At 39.7% G+C, this 25,624-nt stretch overlaps 6 protein-coding genes across 9 annotated transcripts; 4 read left to right on the forward strand and 2 right to left on the reverse strand.

Annotated features, from left to right (window-relative positions):
* Positions 1 to 322: 322 nt before the first annotated feature.
* Positions 323 to 3,410, forward strand: LOC106086619 (protein piwi). Its single transcript, XM_013251365.2, has one exon. It carries the CDS (start codon positions 439 to 441, stop codon positions 2,926 to 2,928), a length of 2,490 nt encoding a protein of 829 aa, XP_013106819.2. The 5' UTR covers positions 323 to 438; the 3' UTR covers positions 2,929 to 3,410.
* Positions 3,411 to 5,513: 2,103 nt separating this feature from the next.
* Positions 5,514 to 24,532, forward strand: LOC106086610 (pentatricopeptide repeat-containing protein 1, mitochondrial). Of its 2 annotated transcripts, none has more exons than XM_013251354.2 (6): positions 5,514 to 6,459; positions 6,519 to 7,074; positions 7,130 to 7,876; positions 7,940 to 8,114; positions 8,180 to 8,528; positions 24,477 to 24,532. In XM_013251354.2, the coding sequence occupies exons 1-5, from the start codon at positions 6,081 to 6,083 to the stop codon at positions 8,525 to 8,527; spliced, it is 2,205 nt and encodes a 734-aa protein (XP_013106808.2). In that variant the 5' UTR covers positions 5,514 to 6,080; the 3' UTR covers position 8,528; positions 24,477 to 24,532. The 2 variants fall into 2 exon arrangements, with proteins under 2 accessions (XP_013106808.2, XP_013106807.2); XM_013251353.2 differs by lacking the exon at positions 24,477 to 24,532 and adding an exon at positions 8,585 to 8,977.
* Positions 7,873 to 9,344, reverse strand: LOC106086614 (EKC/KEOPS complex subunit TP53RK). Its single transcript, XM_013251360.2, has 2 exons — positions 8,580 to 9,344; positions 7,873 to 8,492 (listed from the first exon to the last, which is right to left on the reverse strand). Exon 1 carries the CDS (start codon positions 9,262 to 9,264, stop codon positions 8,581 to 8,583), a length of 684 nt encoding a protein of 227 aa, XP_013106814.1. The 5' UTR covers positions 9,265 to 9,344; the 3' UTR covers positions 7,873 to 8,492; position 8,580.
* Positions 8,440 to 25,607, forward strand: LOC106086612 (ganglioside-induced differentiation-associated protein 1). 2 transcript variants are annotated; one of them, XM_013251358.2, is made up of 4 exons: positions 8,440 to 8,528; positions 24,477 to 24,669; positions 24,730 to 24,912; positions 24,971 to 25,607. In XM_013251358.2, exons 1-4 carry the CDS (start codon positions 8,499 to 8,501, stop codon positions 25,459 to 25,461), a joined length of 897 nt encoding a protein of 298 aa, XP_013106812.2. In that variant the 5' UTR covers positions 8,440 to 8,498; the 3' UTR covers positions 25,462 to 25,607. The 2 variants fall into 2 exon arrangements, with proteins under 2 accessions (XP_013106812.2, XP_013106811.2); XM_013251357.2 differs by lacking the exon at positions 8,440 to 8,528 and adding an exon at positions 19,670 to 20,295.
* Positions 10,548 to 11,450, forward strand: LOC106086616 (charged multivesicular body protein 2b-B). Its single transcript, XM_013251361.2, has one exon. It carries the CDS (start codon positions 10,640 to 10,642, stop codon positions 11,279 to 11,281), a length of 642 nt encoding a protein of 213 aa, XP_013106815.1. The 5' UTR covers positions 10,548 to 10,639; the 3' UTR covers positions 11,282 to 11,450.
* LOC106086613 (dehydrogenase/reductase SDR family member 4) lies at positions 11,318 to 15,174 on the reverse strand. 2 transcript variants are annotated; one of them, XM_059361686.1, is made up of 5 exons: positions 15,091 to 15,174; positions 14,735 to 15,016; positions 14,260 to 14,662; positions 11,762 to 11,896; positions 11,318 to 11,638 (listed from the first exon to the last, which is right to left on the reverse strand). In XM_059361686.1, the coding sequence occupies exons 2-5, from the start codon at positions 15,004 to 15,006 to the stop codon at positions 11,468 to 11,470; spliced, it is 981 nt and encodes a 326-aa protein (XP_059217669.1). In that variant the 5' UTR covers positions 15,007 to 15,016; positions 15,091 to 15,174; the 3' UTR covers positions 11,318 to 11,467. The 2 variants fall into 2 exon arrangements, with proteins under 2 accessions (XP_059217669.1, XP_013106813.1); XM_013251359.2 differs by lacking the exon at positions 15,091 to 15,174 and having other exon boundaries at positions 14,735 to 15,084.
* Positions 25,608 to 25,624: the final 17 nt, after the last annotated feature.

The raw sequence follows: 25,624 nt of genomic DNA on the forward strand, positions 1-25,624 counted from the left end.
ACCATTATTTTTCATTAAAACATTGATCGATAAATTTCTGCACATATTCCATTAGTAGGCGAAATTTATGAACAAAACACAGGTTTCACAAAAGCAGAAACCTAGCTGGAACTGCAATGTCTTTCAAATTTTGTACGCGAATTTTCTTGTGTAATGTTAATAGTGAAAAAAAATTGATGATTTCCCGTTTTGTCAATTTTTCATTTTTTTGTGACCAAAGTAGAGATTTTGAAATATAATTGCTGTAACTTACAACCCTGAAAATATTACAGAGACGACGCGCACTTCTAAAAAACAAAAGCTTGGCAATCCTGTCGCTCGTTGATACATTGAACGTATTTTCTTCTTCAAATAGAAAGCAAGCGTCGTCTGGAGGGCATTAGTGAATTGGTTTCTTAATTAAAAAAAAACAAATCGTTGAAACCAAGTGTTAATAAAATGTCTGACGAATTAAGTCAAGGGCGTCGGCGCTTATCCCGAGAGCAACATACCTTGGCATCTAGTGATCCGCGTCGTCCCGAACGCTCTACTTCTGAAGAACCAAGAGCCAAGTTGGTCAGATCCACTTCATCTCAACATGGTGGCGACGCATCAACAAGCCGTGTCAATCGCTACGAAGTAGCCTTGGTTCATACTAAACCACCTGATGTGACTTCTAAAACGGGTACTTCTGGTAAGGAAATTATTTTGCAGACCAATTATTTTCGCCTTGATAAGGCTCCTGCTTGGAAAATTTACGGATACCATGTATCTTTTGCCCCCGATATTGAGTTACGACGTCTTAAGTGTGGCATATTATCGGAACATCGTAAATTGTTGGGTGGTTATTTGTTCGATGGGAGCAAACTTTTCACCACCACCAAGCTGGAAGAGAAGAAAACTATAATTAATGCCACATCTAAGAAGGGTGATAAATTTGTCATAACTATTACTTTTACAAGCGATATTTGTATGAATGAGTGGCAATCTTTGCAAGTTTTGAATTTGATTTTGCGACGTTCAATGGAAGGCTTAAAACTTCAGTTGGTTGGCCGAAACCTATTTGACCCACATGCTAAAATTGATTTGCGTGAACATCGTTTGCAATTGTGGCCCGGTTACCAGACCTCTATAAGACAACATGAAAGGGATATTCTCCTATGCGCAGAGATAGCGCACAAGGTAATGCGAACAGAGACGGTTTACGATATATTCAGACGCTGCCAGGAGACTGCCCGAGATTTCAAAGAAGATTTCAAGCGCCACATTATCGGTCTAACTGTATTGACTGACTACAATAATAGGACTTATCGCATCAACGATATCGATTTTCACAAAACGCCTCGGGAGACGTTCAATATGAAGGGCGAAAATATATCTTTTATTGATTATTATTACAAGAAATACAATATCCGCATACGTGATCCTCAACAACCACTGTTGTTGTCGAAATCAAAGGAGAGATCGTTGCGCGGTGGCGATAATGAGTTAATTATTTTGATTCCTGAACTGTGCCGTGCAACAGGCCTTACTGATGATATGCGTAATAACTTCCAGCTTATGCGGGCTATGTCCGACCATACTCGCATGAATCCTGATAGACGCATTGAGCGTTTGCGCACGTTCAATGATCGTTTGCAACAGACCGAGGAGAGTATGCGCATTTTAAAAGATTGGAATATGAAGTTAGACACACGTCTGGTTGAAGTCAGAGGTCGAATTTTGGATCCACAAAGAATCGTTTTTGCCGATCGCCGAAAGGAATCATCTGGTGATCAGGCAGATTGGACTAGACATTTTCGAAATATGGGTATGTTCTCAACTCCGTCCCGTGGATTGGGACGTTGGGCGGTTATTGCGACAAATCGCAGCTCACGTGATTTACGCAATTTTGTCGAATCCCTTATGCGTGCTGCAAATGGTCTGAATATGCTTATCGAGAGACCCCGAGAATATATGATAAATGATGACCGCAATCATAGTTTTATACAAGCCATGGAAGATTCTTGCCAACAAGATCCTCAGTTGGTAATGTGTTTGGTTCCAAACAACAATGCCGAAAGATACGCTTCGATTAAAAAGAAGGGTTGTCTGGAACGTGCAGTACCCACCCAAGTCGTAACACTTAAAACTGCATCGAATCAACGTGGTCTCATGAGTATTTGCACCAAAGTGGCCATTCAAATCAATTGCAAATTGGGTTATACTCCGTGGATGATTGACATTCCTCTTTCTGGTCTTATGACCATTGGTTACGACATTGCCAAGAGCGTTCGTGACAGATCAAAGGCATATGGTGCTCTAGTCGCCACCATGGACTTACAAGTCAATGCTACTTTTTACAGCACAGTGGCGGAATGCAGTTCTTACGATGTATTGGCAAACAGTTTGTGGCCCATGATGACTAAGGCATTGCGACAATACAAAAAGGAGCACGGCAAATTGCCCACTCGCATTCTCTTTTATAGGGATGGTGTTGGTGAGGGTTCTCTGAAACAGATTTGGGAACACGAGGTTAAGGACATCACGGAGAAACTAGAGCAAGAATACAAAAGAGCCGAAATGAACCCACCAATGTTTGCATTCGTTGTTGTAACGAAATCTCTCAATACACGTTTCTTTGCTCGTGGTCGAAATCCCCCACCCGGTACTGTGGTCGACGATATTATCACTTTGCCTGAACGTTACGATTTCTATTTGGTATCACAGTCCGTGCGCCAGGGTACTGTTTCTCCCACAAGTTACAATGTGGTATACAGCAATATTCGTCTCTCCCCCGATCAAATGCAAATGCTGACATATAAAATGACCCACTTGTACTACAACTGGTCCGGCACTACCCGCGTTCCAGCTGTTTGCCAATACGCCAAGAAACTGGCTACATTGGTGGCAACAAGTTTGCATCAGTCACCGCAGAATGTTTTGGAAAAGAAACTGTTTTATCTTTAAGATATTCTTAAAATGTGTAATACACACCAACATTATGTTTGATTCATATGAAGAAGAGCTTTTCTTTAATTAATTCTTTAAAAAAATGTTTTTAAGATATTCCTTAATTTTTGATCACTCACATCCACATATAAAGACAAGCCTTACTCAAACTAAGTTTGAGCGCTAGTATCATATAAAGTATAATTTAAGTATAAAAAATCTACAATGAAATATTTTTTAAATCAATTTCGATGTAATCCATACATTTTGTCAGAGTTTGAATTATTTTTTTTTTTCGTTCACAAATGTTTTTAAATGTCTGATGTTCATATTACTGTATATAATATATTTGCTAAGTTTTCCAATTATTGCCCTGCAGTAGTATACAGAAGGTGTAATTGGATGGCATGAGAATACAATTATGTATATTATTGTGTTTTTCTGACACTTTAACATGAACTATATACTAATAAAAATAACCTAACGACAAAAAGAATTAAGTTGTATATCATAACTGGCAGCAAATTATTTTGTATATTAATAATATTGCTGTGTTTCTTGATTCTTGATTCTAGCTTATGCAATGTTTTTTTTATTTGCCGATGATGTGTTTCTCCTTTTAGGTGCTAATCGGGATAACTGCCTTGAAATAGAGGATAGAATTAATTTGATATTGGATCAGATATTGGTGTGGTCATCTCGCAACTAACTTTTTGTTAATCCATCTATAAAGAAGGCCATTTCTTTTGGTTCATATGAATTTGTTTTGAATATAAGTTTGAGTCAGACGAATGTGCAATTTGTAGGGAAGTTTAGGTGTTCTTTTTGATAGAACTCTTAAGTTTTAGGCCTCTCATTGATTCCACTCATTCTAGAATTTACTGCGCTTTACGAAGATTGTACTCGGTTTGCATTTTCATGCCACCCTGGTGATCAGAAAGATACCATTTGGTTTTTCTTAATTTTTTTATATCAACCACCATAGGATGGGGGTAAACTAATCTAGTCATGCCGTTTGTAACACGATATATTGATCTAAGTATATATATTCTTGATAGTCTCGAAATTCTGATTTGAACTAGCCATGTCCGTCTGTTGAAATCACAATAGCGGTCGAACGCGTAGAGCTAGCCGCTTGAAATTTTGCACAAATGCTTTATATTGATGTAGGCGACTGCAAATGGGCTATGTCGGTTCAGATTTGGATATTGCCCCCTATAAACCGATCTCCCGATTTGACTTCTTGAGCCCATGGAAGCCACATTTTGTTTCCGATTTGGCTGAAATTTTGCACATAGTCTTCTGTTATGACTTTCAACAACTGTGCCAGGTACGGTCTAATCGGTCAAGAACCTGGTATAGCTTCCATATAAACCGATCTCCCAATTTGACTTTTTGATCCCATGGAAGCCACAATTTGTGTCCGATTTGGTTGAAATTTTGCACATAGTGTTTTGTTATGACTTTCAACAACTGTGCCAGGTACGGTCTTAATCGGTCAAGAACCTGATATAGCTTCCATATAAACCGATCTCCCGATTTGACTTTTTGATCCCATGGAAGCCACAATTTGTGCCCGATTTGGCTGAAATTTTGCACATAGTGTTCTGTTATGACTTCCAATAACTGTGCCAAGTACGGTCTAAATCGGTCAAGAACCTTATATAGCTTCCATATAAACCGATCTCCCGATTTGACTTTTTGATCCCATGGAAGCCACAATTTTCATCCGATTTGGTTGAAATTTCGCACATACTATTCTGCTTTGACTCCCAGTAACGGAGCCAAGTACGTCCAAAATCGGTCTATAATATGATATAGCTCCCATATAAACCGATTTTCCGATTTGACTTCTTGAACCCATGAAAGCCACAATTTTTGTCCGATTTGGTTGAAATTGAGCATGTAGTGATTTGCTATGGCTTCCAATAACTGTGGTAAGTACGGTACAAATCGGTTAAGAACCTGATATAGCTCTCATATAAACCGATCTTCTAATTTGACTTTTTGAGCTCATGGAAGCCACAATTTGTGTCCGATTTTTTTTTGCACATAGTGTTCTGTTATGATTTCCAATAACTGTGCCAAGTGCGTTCTAAATCAGTCAAGAACCTGGTATAGCTCCCATATATATCGATCTCCCGATTTGATTTCTTGAGCCCCTGGAAGCCGCGATTTTTATCCGATTTGGCATATAGTGTTCTGTTATGACTCTCAACAACTGCGTCAAGTACGGTGCAATTCGGTCTTTAACTAGATATAACTCCCATATTTTAGTAAAATCCAAGATTCGGCCCGGCCGAACTTAGCACGCTTTTACTTGTGTTTCTTTCACGTTATTACGCTAATTGGGACATTCCTACTTTTCATGTTTATGTATTTGTGGCTGGGAATCCAATAAATAAATTACAATTATAATTTGTCTTTGACTCTTTCACAACGTATTCTTTACTATTATCGTTTTATTTAGTTGTTATACACTTAGGTTAATTGTACTGTGTGATGCGAATTTCAGCCCGAGTAGGCTTATTATTACTAAATTTGTTACAAATAAATCCGGAGGTGAAACATCGACTAACCATTTTTTACGTATAGATTTATATTCCTTTACGTATAGATTTATATTCCTTTATTTACAATTGGATTAAATTAAATTTTTTGATGCATAGTGCTCAAAAATCCCTACAAAAACAAATTTCTTTGTGTGTTTGGCAAAACGACGATCAGCATGATGGCAAGATAGCGGATTGCACCATATGATTTGTGTTTGTTGTACAAATGCGACCACCTTTAATTGTTTCGCCATGAGATTTGTGGTTGTTGTACAAATCATAAAACCTTTAATTTTGTCGCCATGACATAGTACCAGCCTTTTTGACAAAATATTTTTTCAACCGTGTTTTTGTCGTGAAACGTGATTTTCTTGTGAGTCGTAATTTCTCGCGAGTCGTGAGATTTTCGTGAATATGATTTCCTAACTCACGCACGAAGAACAATCGTGTGTGCGCCCCATCAAGTCCAAATTCGCGATAACACCTATTGTTATTATTTAGATGCAAAAAACACACCTGCTCGAGTCATATGTTATTTTTTATTGAACAAAGAAGATTAGAAAATTGAAAAGTTATAGCAGAAATTCATCAATTAAAGTGAAACTTTAAGCAATCATTATGTTAACCCAATTATTAAGAAATGCTGTTGCAAGAAATTTCTACAGATATCAACAGCAATTTGTTATGACGCAACATCGAGGGTCGATGGAGATGGTGTTACGTGCAAAGTTTCTACATGTTAAAGTTTATGACAAAGATGCCGGTTTAAAGGAAAAGCGGGAAGCAAATAAAAATAAACCCATGTCCGCTGTTGAGAATAAAGATGCATGGGATGGCATTAGACAACAACAAGCGGTCAAGGAAGAACTATCCCAGATAAAACACCAAACAAAGGAAGATATAAAAGAAATAGATGTCCCCATTGATGATACCGCTGCTGCTAACGATCCTGATTTATTTGGTGATGCTACAAAAGCACCATTGCCTGAAGATGAAGGTCAGTTTGATAATAAAGTTGGCACAAGTTTGGATGATAATCAATTCTTTTGTTGTTAGGCGATAAAGTCGAAGATGAGTACATTAGCCGACCAACGCGTCGCTCGAAAAAACTGCGCACAAAAGAATATGCCGCCATCATCAAAGAACATTTGAACAATCATCGTCTTAAGAATGCAATAGAGGTTTTAGAAATACGCATGATTAAAGAGGATCGCGTAAAACCAGAGAATTACATTTATAATTTACTTATAAGTGGATGTGCCAAAGCCGGTTATACACGAAAAGCTTTTCAATTGTACACGAAAATGCGACAACGTGGACTAAAGGTAAAGGAAAGTACTTACACATCTCTGTTTAATGCCTGTGCCAATGCACCATCGCGTTTGGATGGTCTTACAACAGCAAGGCGTTTAAAAGAAAATTTGTTGGAAAAGGGCTATGAAGCGAATGTAAAAAATTATAACGCTATGTTGAAAGCTTTTGGCCGTTGGGGAGATATTGAAACAGTTTACATGTTAGCCGATGAAATGGTGGATAAGAAACTCGAGATGAACGGAGAAACATATAATTTCCTACTTCAGGCCTGTGCCAGCGATACTAAAATGGGGTTCAGGTAATGTATTATTGTTAATAGTATTAATATTTGTAAATACATTTGATTTTTTTAGGCATTGCCTTTTGACCTGGCACAAAATGTTACGTCAGGGTATTCAACCCGATTACTATTCCTTCAATGCTGTGCTAAGATGTGTTCGTGACTGTGGTTTCGGAGAACTTCAAACTATGGAACAAGCTTTAAAGGGTATTCTCATTGGAAATGAAACAATCGAAATCACATCCACTTCATCATCGTTACATCAACTTGAGAATATAAGCGGTGATGCAACCAATGCTTCGGATAAATTAGCAGTTGAAAAATCAAATAAAAACTCTTCGCTGAGTTCTCTGCAAATAGAGTCAGATGCCACTAGTCTGGTGTTGCCCAATTTACTAGCGCCCCATCCACACTTGGGTAGCATGGTATCATTGGCCGAAGTTGAAAAACCACACGAAAGATTTTTGTTAGTGGGTGGTCTTCAAGGTTTTCTAGAACTTATGAAATCATATCACATAACTCCCGACATAGAGACATTTACCACCATGCTGGAAGTTATACCGCCTACAAATTCGGCGGAAAAACAACTTTTAACATATATACGAAAAATTGGTCTTAAAGCCGACATTGACTTTTTTAATATATTGATAAAGAAACGTGCTATGCGTTTTGATTATGAAGGTGGTAAGGAAGTATTGTCCATGATACGCACTGCGGGTTTGCATCCCGATATAGTCACATATGGAGTTTTGGCTCTTGGTTGTACCACAGTCGAAAGTTCCCGAGAGTTGTTGCATCAAATGAGACAGAACAATATAAGGTGTGTATATTTAATTTTTTATGAGTTTCCCAGTTTATTTTTTCAATCCACTGTGCCTTTTAGGATGAACATTCAAATCTTAGGTGCTATGTTGCGTCAAGGATGTGCTAAAAAATCTTTTCCTTACATATGTGAAATAATTCAGATAAGTCTAGATGAAAATATCAAGCCAAACGATATTTTCCTAAGGCATTTACATAATTTTCACTTGCAGTGCGCTCGAGCAATAGACGATAGGGTATGGCGCTTTTTATTATAATTTTTCTCTCCGCTCCTTCTTATTAACGATCTTTATTCTTACAGCATCCATCAACAAAAACCAAACTCTTTAAGAAACAACACAAGGAATTCTGTGATAAGTATCGTTTATATAAGGAAGAACAAGGTATTGCAAATTTGAAATTGGACGATGCCATAAAGAAACTACGAGAACGCCCCTATCAACAGTACAAAGAGGATTATGAGGAGGGCATGGAACCACTGAAAAATCAAAAAATTGCCCAAAAACAAAAACTTCGAAAGTACATAAAGAAAATTAAAATTCAAAATTTGAAAGGAGATGAGGATGATATTAACGTTTTGGAGGAATTGAAAGAAGCCCCTGCATTGACACCACCTAAAAATGAAAAAAACCCATTCAGATCAAATTAAGGTACCTTTATTTATTTGTAATTAAAATCTTTGAAAAATTGAAATACTTTACTTTAGCCAATCATTGTTCGCTTGCGTCCCCTGGCGCGCACTTCTTCGAATTTAGCCACAACGGATTCTTCGTCTTTGCCACACTCTTTACGATATGCTTGAAGCATATAATCAAACAGATATGGCTGTTCACTATGTGTACTTAGCAAGGCTCTCTCGAGTACATATAAGTCAACTCCCTTGTCTTCTGTTCCTTGGTTGTAATGACTTAAACCAAAATCTATAAAGACTATGTCATACGTCTCGCAGATATCAGCATTTTCTTTGGGATTTATTAGTATGTTAGATGTTGTCAAGTCGCCATGTATAATATTGTTAGCGTGCATTCTTCCAATTAGACTGCCGACTGCAGTACAGAACTTTTTTAATGCATCTTCAGCGTCAGACTTTTCTGTGACAACTTTTTGTATAAATTGTTTGGCAGTTATTGCTTTGTCAAAATATTCCATATATAACTTTCTCTCGTTTAAGTCGGTATGAAAGATTTTAGGTGCCAATATTCCGGCACTCTGACATCTCCCTGCTGCTTTTGCCTCCGCCTTTATACGCTGTCTGCTGATTTGTGTGTCCAATTCGTGATGGCGATATTTCTTTACAAATCGTTCTTTAATAAGGCACCGTTCGCCCTTAAAATCTCCTATATACAGACGTGCCTCTGCTCCTTGTTTTAGCATTTCCATCGGCATTTGTTACAATTCCAATTGTTATTCAAATAACTAAACAAAATAGAAAATGTGCTGAACACACGAATCCAGCTGATTCATAATCAAATTAAGGTGCTATTGCACGATATGCATTCTCATGTTTTTTTTAATATGGCAACTATGGAAGTTGTAAACATAAGTCTGTTTGTGTACTTTCCAGTCTTTATTCTCTTTGAATTAAACAGCGGGTTTTCATAAAACAACTGTTCGATGCTCCAAATTTCTGCTGGGAAGAAAGCCTCCAGTAGAAATTTGCAAGCTCTCAATTACCAAACTCTCAAAACATTGCTCGCTCTAACGCACTCTTCCGCTGGCAAATAAAGTACGCGAACGACTTCCAGTAACAGTTTGTGTCATGTGTAGTGGCCACAAAATCAATAGATTTATGATTATAAACGTGTAAATTATAAATTAAAACAATTAAATTGTGAAAACGGAAAAAATAAGAACAATTTTGAATACCAAACAAAATATTTGACGTTCTGGTGGGATTTGGATACAATTCCGGAATTGGTAAATTTCATCAGCTGGGCAAATGACCTTAAACCATGTTTACACTTGGAGCAAATCTAGATCTGCCACGAGATTTTGCAAACCTCATGTTTTGCATAGAGGTTTCCCATACATTTCCCGTGTGAGCGAATCTACTTACTTGAGGCGATTTGCAGCAAATCTCTTTCGAAATTCAAACGCAACACTACGTTTGTATTGAATGCCGGTAGTTTTGGGTAACTCTTTTTCTCGAGATCTTACAATTTCTTAGGGTTGGTATTCTATTCTGCTTTCTTTCTTTCTTTATCTCCACTTATTGTTTTCCCTATTTTATATACTTCTTCTCATATATATAAAGAAAAACGAATCACTGAAAATGATGCCATTTTTTGTCATTTTCCTCGCTATCAGGATTCACTGAATAAGGTTAAGCCAAGCGATCAGCCGATATACTTTTTTTTAAATATTTGACAGTACTTGGCATTGAGGATGTCAACTTGTTCTCTTTTCACATTCATTCTTTGTTTACGTTTTCTCCTATATGATGAAATTTTCAATCGTCAGATTTGACATCCTTAATGATGTTTATGGGGCCACTTTATGTTTTTACATGTGACCTAACCTTCTATTAGTGAATCCTGCCTCGCTATAAGCAGAGTAATACTTTTCTGCCTAATTTTGGGCTCTAGTGTAAACATGATATAACCTTCTTTAGTGAACCCTGGACATAACCTTCTTTAGTGAATCCTGGCATCACTGTTGGCATGACACCATCATAATCAGCTGTTGTAGTTGTATTATTTGTTGATCAAAACAAGAAGTGAATCATTCATCAAAAAAATTATATCGAAACATTTTAAATAACATGTCGGACTTATTCAACAATATTTTTGGGAAAAAACCAACTCTAAAAGAACAGCAAAGGGATAATGATAGAAATTTAAGAAAAGCTACGCGTGACATCGAAAGGGAACGTCGCAAGCTAGAAGAAGAAGAGAAGAAACTCGAGCAAGAAATTAAAAAGAATGCAGCTCAGGGAAACAAAGATTCTTGCCGCATATTGGCCAAACAGTTGATTGAAATACGCAAGCAAAAGGCCCGAACATACGCAGCCAATAGCAAAATAACTTCCATTGGGTATCAGAATAAAAATATTGGCACAAATGTAGCATTGAGTAATGCAATGAGCACCACAGCTCAAACGATGTCAGACATGAATAAGATAATGAAACCAGAGGCCATAGCCGCCAATGTTAGGAACTTCCAACAGGCTAATATGAAAATGGAAATGACGGATGAAATGATCAATGACACTCTGGATGATATGTTAACTGAGTCTGGCGATGAAGAGGAGTCAAATGCTGTAGTAAATCAAGTTCTTGATGAAATCGGCATTGAGATATCAGGAAAAATGTCAACAATACCATCGACGGGAATGGGTGAATTAGAGGATCAACGCACTGACAAAGATATAGCAGCACAGTTAGCAAAGTTAAGATCAACCTAGGGATTGACAAAAAAAACAACATAACAGTCCACTACATTTTATAAACTATATTGTATTTTGTTATTGTATGATTTTGTTTTATTGCTTTTTTTTTGTAATTCTAGAAATTTTATATAGGCTAACATTCATACAAATATCCCAAAAATATATTTCAATTGCTTATAACATATGTATGTACATTTAATATTACAAACGACCCGCCATGCCACCAGCAGCCACTATGGTTTCACCAGTGATATAAGTGGCATCATCGGATACAAGGAATGAAACAATCCCGGCCATTTCTTCAGGCTGACCTAGACGACCCAATGGTATTTTGGAAAGAGCAGCTTCATTTGCTGCCTCGTCCTCATAAAGCTGGAAAATGGTAGAGAATATCAAGAAATATATTAAAAACAAAAAAAAAATGATCAGAAAAATAAAAAGTTAAGTATTTTTCATTCAAGAAAGATTTTTTCCTCTTATAATAGTTTTTCTTACTGATTTAGAAAATTTGGTCTTGATAATTCCGGGTGCCAAACAATTTACTCGAATTCCCTCTGGAGCCAAGTCTTTGGCAGCAGCTTTCGTTAGTCCTATTAAAGCAGTTTTGCTTACGGAATATGCACCCAAAAGCTAAAACAAAATAAGTAAAATTTATTAGATGGTATTTTGCAATGAATCGTGAATCGTGGTCAAGTGAGTTCTCACAGGGACGAAGTTAAGTTAACGGGTTTAGTTAAAATATTTGGTAACATCATGATTAAAACATAGAGAACAACTATGTATATGAATCCCATGGCAGCCGCTTATACATACCGGATTGACCCGATCGAGTCCTTCATCGGCATGGGCTGCCACCTCAGTGTAAACACACTGATACAACAACAACTATGTATATAAAACCATATTAGTTACCATTATGACAAAGGTTCCAAATGTAGAACCAGTATTCGTTTTATTATACACTTAGAAGTGAATTAATAAGCTGGCGTTTGTTCTTGACCGACAAATATATCTAGTCAATAGGGATCATGTATCATCAACCTAAATGCAGGTGACTTGAAAATGTTTCCTCCTGGCATTGTCACACATTGTCGTATAATGTGTGGAGGCTGTTAATGTGAATCCAAATATATTTTTTATTTTTTTTTTTAGGGATGTAAAGAAGCAGTCGTTCTCTAGGTAACGGTATGAATTACAAAAGGGCGTGTACCTTAATAAGAAGAAAAAGCAACGGCGCTAAAAGGCGAACATGAGCAAATTTCTTTAAATCACTAATCCGTTTCTTGGCACTCTTGTTCTCTGGAATAGGATTACCAAGTTCTTCTTTCCCGCCACTGTTACTGCGAATATAATAAATCTCATCCAGCGGAAATAGATTTTGAATTTGCCTACCTCTAGAGCTCTTTGAGTTCAGATAAATCCTTTGACTCAGAAGTGATTGATGTTAAACGTGACATAAATATTTCATCTATATCAGCAGTGTTGTTTCCGAAATTACTGGAGCCCTTTACCGTCATGGAATTCAATCCTAGCAACCGGTTGTACGTACCGGATTGGCCATAAGTGTACAAAACAATGCTACAAGAACAACAACAACGTGTTCGTCTCTTTTCGTCATGGGAGAGGCACATCCCGGAGTGCCTTCTCCGTACGCTTCTGGTCCGTGCCGGGATTGAAAAGAACCCCGGACCCTGGTTCCTGTTTAACTGCCCGGCCAGACCCACTCGACTCAGACCCAGATCCCTGTGGACGCACCCCATCTTAGTCGCGGAGTTCCTGGGTCTTGACACTCAACAGAATCAAGCAGACGAAAGATAGAACACAAACTGCTACAAATATATACTCCATCTCGGCATAAACTCCCATATCCAGTAGTAATAAATGCCCCAATGGTAAGAACATTAAGGAGCAGCTTTGTTGTTGTTGAAGCAATGTGTTGTACACTGAGGCGGCCGACTTTGCCGATGAAGGAACCCAACGGGTCAATCCGGTACGTACAACCGGCTGCCATGAAGCATCTTTGCAAATTATATGGCCAGTTTACTACCTCCACCAAATTTCCATATGATTAGAAAATGGTGATTTGGACGCAATGTCTAAACAGGAAAAGGACCTGAGACGCTTAGAGGGACACAGACCTATTTCATTAACGTCAGTCTTGTCCAAAAAACTGTCTGCACAATGTTTTAAATAATGTGACTGAAAATTTTTTGGTTTTAGCTAATAATCTCATGATGAAATTTTGGGAATTTTTGAAATTTTATTAAAGTGATAATAAGCAGTTCATTTCAGGGCAAAAGTGAAACCCACAACATACACGATTGTGTTAACCTCTCACCACAAACCAGAAATGGTTTGACTCAACTAGTAAGCCCCTAAGTGGCTAAACGTCGATATTTGTCCGCTCTTTTGAAGAATCCCATAACATACTGCTATGGTTCAATCAATTTTCCCTAAGACATTTAAGATACGATTTACAAGTTTTTTTTTGCTTCACAATACATTATTCAGGTATGTTTTAAAATGAAAATAGATGTGTTAGCCATTGTTGCAAAGATTTAGCTTTTAACGCACTACCATAATCGGATCTTTAGATCGTTGGGCCTAACGCTTGAATGGTTATCTGGTTAGGAAACATCGGACAGGAAATTTAAGTACCTTCCTATCTTATATCGGATTTAAAATTTTACATTCAAATTTACATTTGACTCATTGTTATCTAAATCTACATATCGCCGTCCTAATGTTATCTTGTTGTATATGCCATTTTCGAGTTAGGATCGGTTTTTGTGACGTTAAGACACTTTCATTTAGAATCTTCAAGAAAATTTCACATATCTCATGAGTTTTCAAAATATTGGGCCTTAAATATGGCAAATATGCCCTATTTCAAACTTCAAATGCGTTTATCTCAGAATAAAGTGGCGTATGGAACAAGATAGCATTATACCGACGATATGTATAGCTAATCTCTGATAAGTGAAAATACTCACGCCAAAAGCATCATAACCAGCAATTGAAGAAACGAAAACAATGCTGGAATTGTTCTCTTTGCGTAAAAATGGCAAGGCCTCCTTGGCTAATAAATAGGAGGATTTGACATTCACATCGAAGATTTTGTCCCAAACTTTTTCATCACAATCAAGTACACCTCCCACAGCAGGATTGGTGGCGGCATTAGAGACTAAAATATTAATTTTACCATATTTTTTGATGGTCTCTTCGAAAAGGTGTTGGCGATCTTGTGCTTCCGAAACGTGGCATTTCAAGCCCAAAACATTCAAGTTTTCTTTACGCAATTCGGCGACTGCTTTGTCCACGTTATTTTGTTTGCGGCTACTAATGACAACGTTTGCACCATCTTGCGCCAGGCGTTTGGCTATTGAAAATCCTATGCTATTAAGAAAATAATTATTATAAGAATTTGTATAAGTTTTCGTATTAAAATCTGGCTGTGCAACTATTTACCCATCTGTAGAAGCTGTTACTACAGCCACTTTGCCTTGCAAGCGTTTCATACTTTCGGCTTTGGCTATGTTACTGGTGACCAAACAACGTTTCTGGTTCTGACAAATGGTGTTTGATACTTTAATCTTATTTTCGTCTCGATTAGCTATGTTATTGTTGTTGTAGACATTAAGAGGTGCGAGAACTTTGAACCCACTGTAATCGTTAAGCAATAACTCTCTATTTTTGGTTTGGAGAACCTTTCGCTGTGTTTGCTTCACAATATTGAACATGTTATTGGTACTTAATAATCGATATTAACAAATAAACAATACGTTATTATTAAAAAAAAAACAGACTGATCAAAACTAATATACCTATTCACTATTCAAATTGGGAACAGCTGTTTTAAAATATCGGCAAAACATATAGGCTACTCCACGAATACGAACAAAAAAATGGTGCCACCAGAATACATAGAAAAAAGTAACATCGTGCTAAATTCGGCCAGGCAGAATCTTGGCAATCCACCACCATGGATTCTGCTAAATATTTGTGCAAAATAAATTTAGTTGAAGGGCATAATTTTATTCTACATATCAAACTTCTGTCAAACCATCAACAAATAAAGCTCTAGGAACCGAACAAGGATGATCGAGAGACCGGTTTACATGGGAGCTATGTCAGGTTATAGACTGATTTGGACCGTATTTAGCACAATTTTTGAAAGTCATAACAGAACACTACATGCAAATTTCAGCCAAATCGGACAAAAATTCCGGCTTGTAAGGGCTCAAGAAGTCAAATCGGGAGATCGGTTTATATGGGAGCTATGCCTAAGTTTGATCCGATATGTCCCATTTGCTATCCCCAACGACCTACATCATGGCAGCCGGTTGTACGTACCGGATTGACCCGGTGGAGTTCTTCATCGGCAAGGGCTGCCGCCTCAGTGTATAACACACTGCTACAACAAAAACAACAACCAACATCAATCGCCTTCTGCGTCCTCGTCGTCGGACTATGTGACCCCCCGACCTCTCCCGTACGGCAATATATGCAACGGCAGCTTCCCAGCCCAAATATTGACAGGCCAGTGCCGGGAAATGTATAATTTTTGCAACTAAACTGCAACGGTCTCCGTGGCAAGATCGATGATATTGTGGATTTCATGAGTCGGAAAGATATATTGGTCGCAGCGATCCAGGAGACAAAGCTGACCAACACCTGCAGCTTGCATAGTTGTCACGGATACAATGAGCTACGTAAGGATCGCTCAAGGAATGGAGGTGGGGGACTGGCCCTCGTAATACACCATTCCGTGCAATATAGACCTATCTCGCCTGCGCCTGGCGTCAGTCAGGTCCGCTACTGCCGAGATAGAGCTATACAACGTGTACATACCGCCGGTTGGTAGCTGTGTCCGGTAAATGACCAAGCTTTCAACTCCGACATAAGTGGATTACTATCTGGCCATAATCGTCAGGTTCTAGGGGACTATAATGCGCATCACACTTCATGGCATTCTCCCCTAGGTAACGACCAGCGTGGCATAGCTTTGGCAGAGCAGATTGAAGGCTCCACGTTTTGCGCGGTGAATGAGGATGCCCCCACTAGAATTACGAGGAGGTGCAGTAGCTCGCCAGACATAGACACTTCCATCCCCCGATCTCCTGCGTGACGCATTCTGGCAAGCCGTCATCTCTTTGGGTCAGATCACCTCCTCATAGTTCTTACCATCGACCGACCACCCGACTTCATAACCTCTGTGCGCCGTACGTTTATACCAATCGCCGCTTCAGTGAACTGCCACGCTCCTGGGATGTGCCAGTGGCGGAGAGGAAATTCCGAGACATCATTAATGCAGCAGCCGCTCGCTTTATACTAGCCGGTCGAATACCCCAAGTGCGGCCCAATTTCCCGGCGCAGGCAGTGGTACTCGCAGACGATGTATAGGGCGTAATGGGATTCGTTGTATGGATCCCACTAACCCCAGAATCAGCGAACTGAATCTGGAAATAAACAGGGTTGTCAACGAACATAAGCGGAATTTGTGGCTGGAACACTTGGAGCAATGTAATTTAAGCACCGGTTTAGGCAAGCTGTGATCTACGGTTAAGTCTCTCTCGAATCCCGGTAGACGGGATGACAGGCCCCAGTTACTTTTGGCGACGTAACCGTGACTGATCCGAAGAGATGCGCCAGGTTGTTCAACCGTCAATTTATTGTGCATCCCGTGAGTCACAAGACAAGGAGGAGAGCCATTCGCCGATTCGTGACCTCCGAGCCGCCCAATTTACCACGGACGAAGTTACGAATGTCATCCGTGGCGCCAAATCATCCAAGGCGTTTGGCCCCGATGGAATCTCTACATTGATGTTGAAGAATGTGGATTTTCCTGGAGTTGAGTACCTTACTACTGTCCTCAACCTGTCTTTGAAGCCTCTTATAGTTCCCGATGTCTGGAAACTGGGCAGAGTGATCCCGCTACTCAAGCCTGGAAAGGACCCGAGTTTGGGGGAGTCGTACAGACCGATTTCCCTTCTCCCACCAATAGCAAAGACGCTTGAGGCATTACTCGTCCCGAGTCTCGTAGGGAAATTTCCATTAGCCGAGCATCAACATGGATTTCGAACACTGCATAGCACAACAACAGCTTCAATCCCATGGCAGCCGGTTGTATGTACCGGATTGACCCGATGAATTCTTTCATCGGCAAGGGCTGCCGCCTCAGTGTACCACACACTGCTACTACAACAACAACAACAACAGCTTTGCATGCCATCACCGCATACATTTGCCGTGGCTTCAATCAGCCTAAGCCATGTGATAGGACGGTTCTCGTGGCACAGGACCTATCGGAAGCATTCGACAAACTATTTGAGAACATCGTCAACACGTCCATCCAGCCAGGCCAGAAACACTGGATCGCGAATTATCTGTGTGGTCGCAAGTCTTTTGTGGAATTTAGGGATAAGAAGTCGAAGCACCGTAGAGTGAAACAGGGAGTTCTCCAAGGTGGGATGCTATCTCCGGCACTGTTTAACCTCTACTTATCCTCCATTCCACCCCTTGCAGACGGCATAGAGATCGTATCATATGCGGACGATTGTACGATCATGTCATCAAGCGGCCCCACCCATTGTTGACATCTGCGATAGGCTGAACGTCTACCTCAATGAACTTGCCTCAAGAAATCTAAAGATATCTGCCACCAAATCTTCAGCCACATTGTTCACTACAAATACGCGTGAGGTGAATACTGAGCCGACTGTGATGGTCGATGAAGAAATGATTACGAGCAGACAAAGAAACCTTGTTGACCACGTACAAAGCAATTGGCCGGTCTGTGGTACGTAATGCAGCGCCAGTGTGGTCTCCTCAGATTTGTGAATAATATTCAGAGGAATAATATTCGGGCTGTCTCTTCAGTTCTCATATGGACTATCCCATCAGGAGACAAAAATCCTGCCAGTGCGAAGACATAACTACATGCTGTCTAAGCAATACCTTTTGGGCTGTTATCGCAGCGACCATCCAAATCATCATCTTATGGATAGATATCTACCGCCCAGAAGCCGTGATCTAGAGCGTGAGGTTCAACGTTACAAGAGAGAACCTCTAGATTTAGCGGCATATCAAGCAGATCTAGACAACATTCATGCAGACACGGTAGCAGCTGCGGTAAATGGTAACCGGGTTAATGTAGTCCTTGGATAACGACCGCCTCCCATTGCGCCTGAAGAAATTGACCTCCCCCGGCAAACCAGAATAGTTCTAGCTCAATTACGTTCCGGCTGATGCAGCCGCCTCAACTCCTACAGAGCAAGGTGCCGACGTGCAAGATGTATGTATGTACTCTGGTTTGCCGGGGGAGGTCAATTTCTTCAGGTGCAATGGGAGGCGGTCGTTCTCCAAGCACTACAGTCCTGCTACCGTGTCTGCATGAATGTTGTCTAGACCTGCTTGATATGCCGCTTGATCTAGAGGTTCTCTCTTATAGCGCCGAACCTCACGCTCTAGGGCATATAGATCTACCTTAAGGCCTCTGGGCGTTGGTTATCTATCCACAAGATGATGATTTGGATGGTCCCTGCGATAGCAGCCCAAAAGGTATTGCTTAGACAGCATGTAGTTATGTCTTCGCACTTACAGGGGAAGCGGACCACCTCCATCTTGGGTGGTCCACATAAGAACTGAGGAGACAGCCCGTCGCATTCCAGTGCGTGTCACAAAGTTAACGAGACCGCACTGGCGCTGCATAACTTACCACAGACCGGCCAATTGCTTTGAACATGGTCAACAAGATTTCTTTGTCTGCAGCACAAGTGCTGCCAGTAAGTGACTTGAGGACCTTGTTTCTACTTTTGACTTTATCGCAAATTGCTGTGGCGTGTGGGGAGAATGTGTAAGAGCTGTCAAATGTGACGCCTGCTATTTTGGGACACTTGATGGTCGGAATCATTTCTCCATCGACCATCGCAGTCAGCTCAGTAGGCACCTCACACGTATTTGTAGTGAACAATGTGGCTGAAGATTTGGTGGCAGATATCTTCAGATTTCTCGCAGCGAAATATGTTCGTTGAGGTAGACGTTCAACCCATCGCAGATGTCAACAATGGGAGTTGTTAGTTTTACCAATGTTAATAGCATTTCCTGGCTATTTTTTACCGTTCGGCTTATGGGACAAATGTTCTGTCATAGCCAATAACATTAGGTATAAGTTTTTTCTAATCCACTGTGAGCTAATGTGTATACACTGGGTTATTTTGTGCTACTTTATTCTATTTAATTGCCCACAAATGTAAGTGTGAATTACTAGGGCAATCAGAACAGAATATACCCACGAGATAATAATAAAGTTATGTACGTGAGTAAGTATGCAAAAGTTAAAACTAATGAATATCTATCTCATCGTTTTCTGAGTAATTTGGAGATACACAGCTTGAAAACTCTAATTCTCAATGGCTAATGTTCATTGTACAAAGCAAGTCAGCTGCAGTCCATTTTAAAAGTATACGGTAGCTCACAATTCGAACGTTCAACAGTCGGCATTTCTTAACAGCAGCCATAACTTCCCACTATTGGGTCTGCTGTGCTGACACTGCCCTTCTTCTGGCATTCATTTAGACGATAGTTAATAACATTTGCCGTGATTGTCAGCAGCAGCAGCAGTAGTAGTTAGCAGGGCTTAATTAATATCTACGCATAGCATGTGATGAGCACTTTTTATTTTTTTTTTAATAAACTTGCACACGCTTGTATAGAAATAATAACTAAATAAGTTAATACCTTTATCGCGGACGGGCAAACATACCATTGGAGAAAATATATATGTATGCATAAGTGATATTCAAAATTTTGATTTAGTTAAAAATAGTGTAAAGTGTGAGAACGAAATCTTAAAAATAACTAAGATATATTTTAAACTAACTACCATTTGAATGACCGATAAGTGTGTGCCAAAAATGAGTGGATCGAATGACATCAAAGTCAAATCGTTAAGGGATTTTAAGGCTCCCGCATTCAGAGATGATGAACTAGTCCTATACGTTCACCCCTACAACTTTCATTCGCAAAAAGTATGTATGTATATGCACTAATTCAGCAAATCTCGGTTTGTTTGCCATTAACTGAGTATTATTCATTTTCTTCTTATCATGTGATCTAAATGTTATAGAGGATGAGACGTTTATTGTCGTAGAGATCAAAATTTATCTTTAAACCCATGTGTTTGCGTATGTTTGTGTGTACGTATGTATGTGACTCTTGCGTCTATGTACTTATTCATGTATTAAGCGGCAATGCAAGGGAGAGTGAATGGGGAGATGACCTTTTTAGAAAAGAAAATAAGTAAAATTGGTAATTACTTTGGCTGAGCCGAATTTTTTTATATTATACTATTTGCGTTAATTCGTTAAAAAAACCAATCGGATAAAAAATGATCAATTTATTGCTTCAAGACTTTAAGTCTGGAGATCGGTCTATATAGCGGCTATATATAACTAAAATCCGACTTTATGAGATCAGAAGATCAGGTTTATATACAAAGAATACGAAATCGTCAAAAATTTTTTGAAAAATATTTTTATATATCTGCAAAATTATAAATACCCAAAAAAGGTATTTACCCAATAAATACCTAAGCGTTGGGTACTTACCCGGTAGAAACCCATCTCTACTCATCAGGTTAGGTTAAATGACATTGTCAACTGTAGCTGTTAGCCGCTTCATTCGGAGACCCTTGGTCCAATGTGCTCGTCCTAAGAAGAGATGAAATAAAAGAGAGTGAAAACGTTAGAAGAGATATAGTGTTTTCGCATGTGGGCAAAACACATGTCAGGGAAATGAAAGAGAGACAGAGACACAAAACGCCGGCACACAGCAGAGAAACGAAAAAATTCTCATTGACTTAAAATCAGATTCTAATATTTAACCCAAGGCGTATTTATAAGATGGCCGCATCGGCGTATTGCTACAAAAAAGCATCTTTTTGGGGAACTTGGATGTCAAAATTTGTATACAGGGCGAAAAAAATTCCATTCACCGTGACATTTAAAATTTACGCAAATTTGCTTCAACCAATCAGAGCAAGAAGAAGTTTATTAATATTTGAGTGTCAAGCTAGAAAAAACAAATTATAAAATGTTTGAAATTCCCATTAGCTGGGTAAAGCCTCTAGCCACAAAACCACCTAGATTGCAGGTTTGAATAGTTGTTGTTTCACTAAGTTGTTGTAGTTCTGGCTCAATTCCAATTGGGATGAAATTGTTTCCAAATTCATAGGCGTGTGTCCCGATTATAACCAGGGACCACACATCACAAATGTCAAATGCATGATGCTGAACATGAGGTTTCCTCCTGAATTGAGTTCATACTATTTTGATGGGCTGAGGATGGAAGCAGCTCGCAACAGAACACCGCAGCAAATGCCTCTGGCTTCGAGGGGCTCAACAAGTCAAATCGGGAGATCAGTTTTTATGGTAGCTATATCGGGTTATAGACCTATTTGGACCGTACTTGGTACAGTAGTTGGAAGTCATAAGAAAAAACTATGTGCAACATTTTAGCCAAATCGGACGAAAATTGTGGCTTCCAGGGGCTCAAGATATGAAATCGAGAGATAAGTTTATATGGGAGCTATATCGGGTTATAGACCGTTTTTTGTACCGTGTTTGGCACAGTTGTTGGAAGTTTTAACAGAACACTACCTGCACAATTTTAGCCAAATTGGACAAAAATTGCGGCTTCCAGGGACTAAAGAAGTCAAATCGGGAGATCGGTTTATATGGGAGCTATATCCAAATCTGAACCCATATGGACTATTTGCAATCCCCAAAGACCTGCATCAATAGTATGTTTCTGTGTAAAATTTCAAGCGGCTAGTTTTACGCGTTCGACCGCTTTCTTGATTTTGAGAGACGGACGGACATGGCTAGATCGACTCAGAATGTTAAGACGATCCAGACTTATGTTGTTGTTGTAACAGTGTGTTGTACACTAAGTCGGCTGCCTTTGCCGATGAAGGACTTCATCGGGTCAATCCGGTACGTACAACCGGCTGCCATGGGATTGATCCAGACTTATATACTTTATGGGTTCGCAGATCAAAATTTTGAGGTCATCATATGGTGGTGGGTATAAAAATAAGTTTTTATTTGTCTTTCATTCGATTGCATGCCCTAGAAGGCAAACAAATTTGCTTGTTATCGAATGTAAAACAAATAATAAAAATCTTTTTTGTCATCTCATGATTAACTCTATTTGATTTGTTTTGAACAAACAAAATGTGTCTTATGTGAATATCAAATCAACATTGGTTGAATTTGACATATTTTGGGCATATATGATAAAACAATTCGGGCCCACTTTTTGATTATTATGAACCTTCCTTTAGTCCCGCCTTACCAGTCATCCCAGGCCCTTACAGAAGTCCAGTATGACAAGAGGGTCAAGAGTCTATAGAGAAGAAAAGAGGCGTACACTCATAACCCTACGCATCCAGAAATCCTTTTCGTCTCGAGTCCACCAACAAGGTCGCCCTTCTTCAGCCGCAGGATAATCGACGTCCTCGTCGCTGAGAACCTCTGCCACTTTGACTTTGCCAGCCTACGCCAGGTACGAGTGTTCGTGGCAATAGCATCCGCTTTTCAAAACAGCCAGCACTGTAGGAGGAACTCACCATCGCCCTAATACTGCCAAAATTTATCCGCTATCTGAACTTGGCAAGTTCGTCAGCCACCTTGTTTCTCGACATCCTTTGGTGGCATAGGACCCAGTACAATCTGACAATCGCCCTTAAACGGCCATCTCGCCCACGCCAGGCACTAACGTTCGCCGCAATAGCATCCGCCTTTCCAAACAGCGAGCACTATAGGAGGGGGCCCACAATCGCCCTAATACTGCCAAAATTCATCCGCGATCTGAACCTAGCAAGTTCATTAGCCACCGTGTTTCCCGACAACCTTTGGTGGCATAGGACCCAGCACAATCTGACAACCGCCCTTAAACGGCCATCTAGTTCGCCAACACTACTTGGTGGCCTGAGCCCCAGCACAATCTGACAGCCGCCCAAAAATGACCGAGACGCTCCATGCAGCTTTCGACAAGCCTTCATCTCACATGACCCGAAGCCAGGTCCTTCAGAGTCCTTCACCTGACTGTCCACATATGTTGCGACATCAAACATCACATCCAAGGCCCTGAGAATCGCAAAAACCTCAGTTTGAAAGACAGTAAACACCCCCGCCCCGGTGCCCCCATACAATTTGAAACCATCTGTGTAAACAAAGAGACCCGACAAAGACAGGTTGCTTTAAGGCCTTATCTTCCTTTCAGTAGGACAACCACCAAATCGCCAAATCGTCGAGACCACAGATTGCGGATAGTGGCATGGAGTCGCTGCAACTGCAGTCGTGGACAGTCAGCGATATCGAGTGGAGGGTCTCAGTAAGAGGTCGTTTGACACCGGCTCTGACTTAAATGTGGTAAATGTTATTGTAGCCACATTTCCGTATGTATATGTATCGATCCTCGCTCCAATCTGATCAAGCTCGTTCCGGCCATGGAACCAATCGCCGTGGTAACGTCATGGCCATTGGTTATTTAAAGCGCCAATAACTCACCTTGTCATATCGAGTACCATATTTAACCATTTATTTAGGCAAGCGCTTGTGCCGCCCGACTTCTCACTGAGACTCTCCACTCGATATCATTGATTGTCCGCGACTGCAATTGCAGCTACTGTGAACGCGCCCGGTAGTTCGCAGCTAGGCTTCTAGTAACATCAATGTACACCACACAGATCGGACCTCAATGCTCTAGCCTGTGTGGTGCTCACAGCTATCCCGTTCCGGGGTCGAATCGTTAAAAACCGGAAGCTCGATTTTAGTTTAGACAAACTTCTTAGAATGTGCTGTAGAACAAACTTCTGACAACATACTCTCCTTATAAACGCTCTTCTAGATCTAGATCTCGTGGCTAGCTTCATATTCTATAAATCATACAGACCTCAGACAAGAAATTGTTACGGACGTATATGTTGGAGAGAAAGAGACCATAGTTTCCTTCGTTAAACAACGTACTACAACTAGAACTTGGTGCCCTTGCTCATACCCACCGATGCGCCCAGGTATCATGAATAGAATGAACGTCCATAGACACCCTATAGATAACGTTGAGTCCTCTACATTAGTGTTTACATATAAGAAGATATTGAAAGAGAAAAGGGCATCATAAACTCTAATATCGTTATTTCTTATAGATACTTCTTCTCTTGTATGAGAAAAACATTGAGTTTACTCCTTACGTGGTGGACCTTTTAAATGGTGAACAATATTCCCAATGGTTTTTAAATCTGAATCCCAAGGCTGATGTACCTGTTCTTCAGGATGGATCATTTGTTGTGCCTGACTCTGGTCACATTGTTAATTATGTGGAAAATAAATTTCGTGGAGGTAAGTTCTTGTTAAATAAGTATAAACAAACAATGGCAAGCAACTTGATTTTTTCTTTAGGTGATTACAAATCATTAAAACCCAAAGCAGGTAATAAAATGGAAGACGAAAAAATTTTGCTCTTTGACCAGATATTCAGTAGTTTGCCGGTAGGAGCACTAAGTTTAGGATCATTTATACATGATGATTTAAAATTGGTTCCAAAACCCCCTTTCATTGGACCCATTCGCAAGACTTGCTTAAGTAAGTAAATAATAATAGTTCTCTTAAATTAAAGATAGTATATTTGTTTCTGTTTTAGAAAATAATGAAAAAGTCCATGCCCTCTTGAAAGAATCCATTGACAAAGCGGATGATCATAAGGCAGCCCTATTGCGCAAATTGGATTTGCAAGAGCGAAGAAAACGTCTAGTCTATTCACGTTTGGAGTACCAAAAAATTTTAGATGCCGTACAGAATGTATTGCAATTCATCGAAGATGACATGAACGCAAACTCACATCGCGAATGGTTAATTTCCAATGATTTTTGCATGGCCGATGTATGTTTTGGTTTGCTCTTATTACGCCTGTATCAGTTGGGTTTCGAGAACTACTATTGGTCCTATGGCAAAATGGCTCGAATTGAGAGTTATTTTCTGCGTTTTAAAAAGCGGTCATCATATGATAAGCTTATGCCTAGCAATTTCGAAATACTGAAGGATATTTGGCAAATGACGCCATCGAACTATATCATTGGTGCGGGTGCTGGGGTTTTGGGTATGGCCGTATTTGCAGCATTTGCCCACAAATAGTGTAAAGCAAAAATCCAATAAGTGGTTGTAAAGAGCCAATGTAATTTCAAGTGAGGTATGGCACATAACGTTTGTGTATTCGAAACATTTAATAATTCACACAACCACACACACACACACAGAACTAATACGGTCACGTTTCTTATTAAATACTAAATAAATA

The sequence above is a fragment of the Stomoxys calcitrans genome, chromosome 1, assembly GCF_963082655.1.
Source record: "Stomoxys calcitrans chromosome 1, idStoCalc2.1, whole genome shotgun sequence".
NCBI classification, from domain to species: Eukaryota; Metazoa; Arthropoda; class Insecta; order Diptera; family Muscidae; genus Stomoxys; species Stomoxys calcitrans.

Bases quoted from the DNA above. Each gene is read 5' to 3' on its own strand.
- LOC106086619 (XM_013251365.2), top strand. From the start codon at position 439: ATGTCTGACGAATTAAGTCAAGGGCGTCGGCGCTTATCCCGAGAGCAA.
- LOC106086610 (XM_013251354.2), top strand. From the start codon at position 6,081: ATGTTAACCCAATTATTAAGAAATGCTGTTGCAAGAAATTTCTACAGA. The intron at 7,877-7,939 runs GTGTGTATATTT...TGTGCCTTTTAG, and splicing joins ATGAGACAGAACAATATAAG to GATGAACATTCAAATCTTAG. The intron at 8,115-8,179 runs GTATGGCGCTTT...TTATTCTTACAG, and splicing joins CTCGAGCAATAGACGATAGG to CATCCATCAACAAAAACCAA.
- LOC106086614 (XM_013251360.2), bottom strand. From the start codon at position 9,264: ATGCCGATGGAAATGCTAAAACAAGGAGCAGAGGCACGTCTGTATATA.
- LOC106086616 (XM_013251361.2), top strand. From the start codon at position 10,640: ATGTCGGACTTATTCAACAATATTTTTGGGAAAAAACCAACTCTAAAA.
- LOC106086613 (XM_059361686.1), bottom strand. From the start codon at position 15,006: ATGTTCAATATTGTGAAGCAAACACAGCGAAAGGTTCTCCAAACCAAA. The intron at 14,663-14,734 runs GTAAATAGTTGC...TTTTCTTAATAG, and splicing joins GTAACAGCTTCTACAGATGG to CATAGGATTTTCAATAGCCA. The intron at 11,639-11,761 runs GTAAGAAAAACT...ACCATTTTCCAG, and splicing joins AGACCAAATTTTCTAAATCA to CTTTATGAGGACGAGGCAGC.
- LOC106086612 (XM_013251357.2), top strand. From the start codon at position 20,158: ATGACCGATAAGTGTGTGCCAAAAATGAGTGGATCGAATGACATCAAA. The intron at 20,296-24,476 runs GTATGTATGTAT...TATTTCTTATAG, and splicing joins ACAACTTTCATTCGCAAAAA to ATACTTCTTCTCTTGTATGA. The intron at 24,913-24,970 runs GTAAGTAAATAA...TTTCTGTTTTAG, and splicing joins CATTCGCAAGACTTGCTTAA to AAAATAATGAAAAAGTCCAT.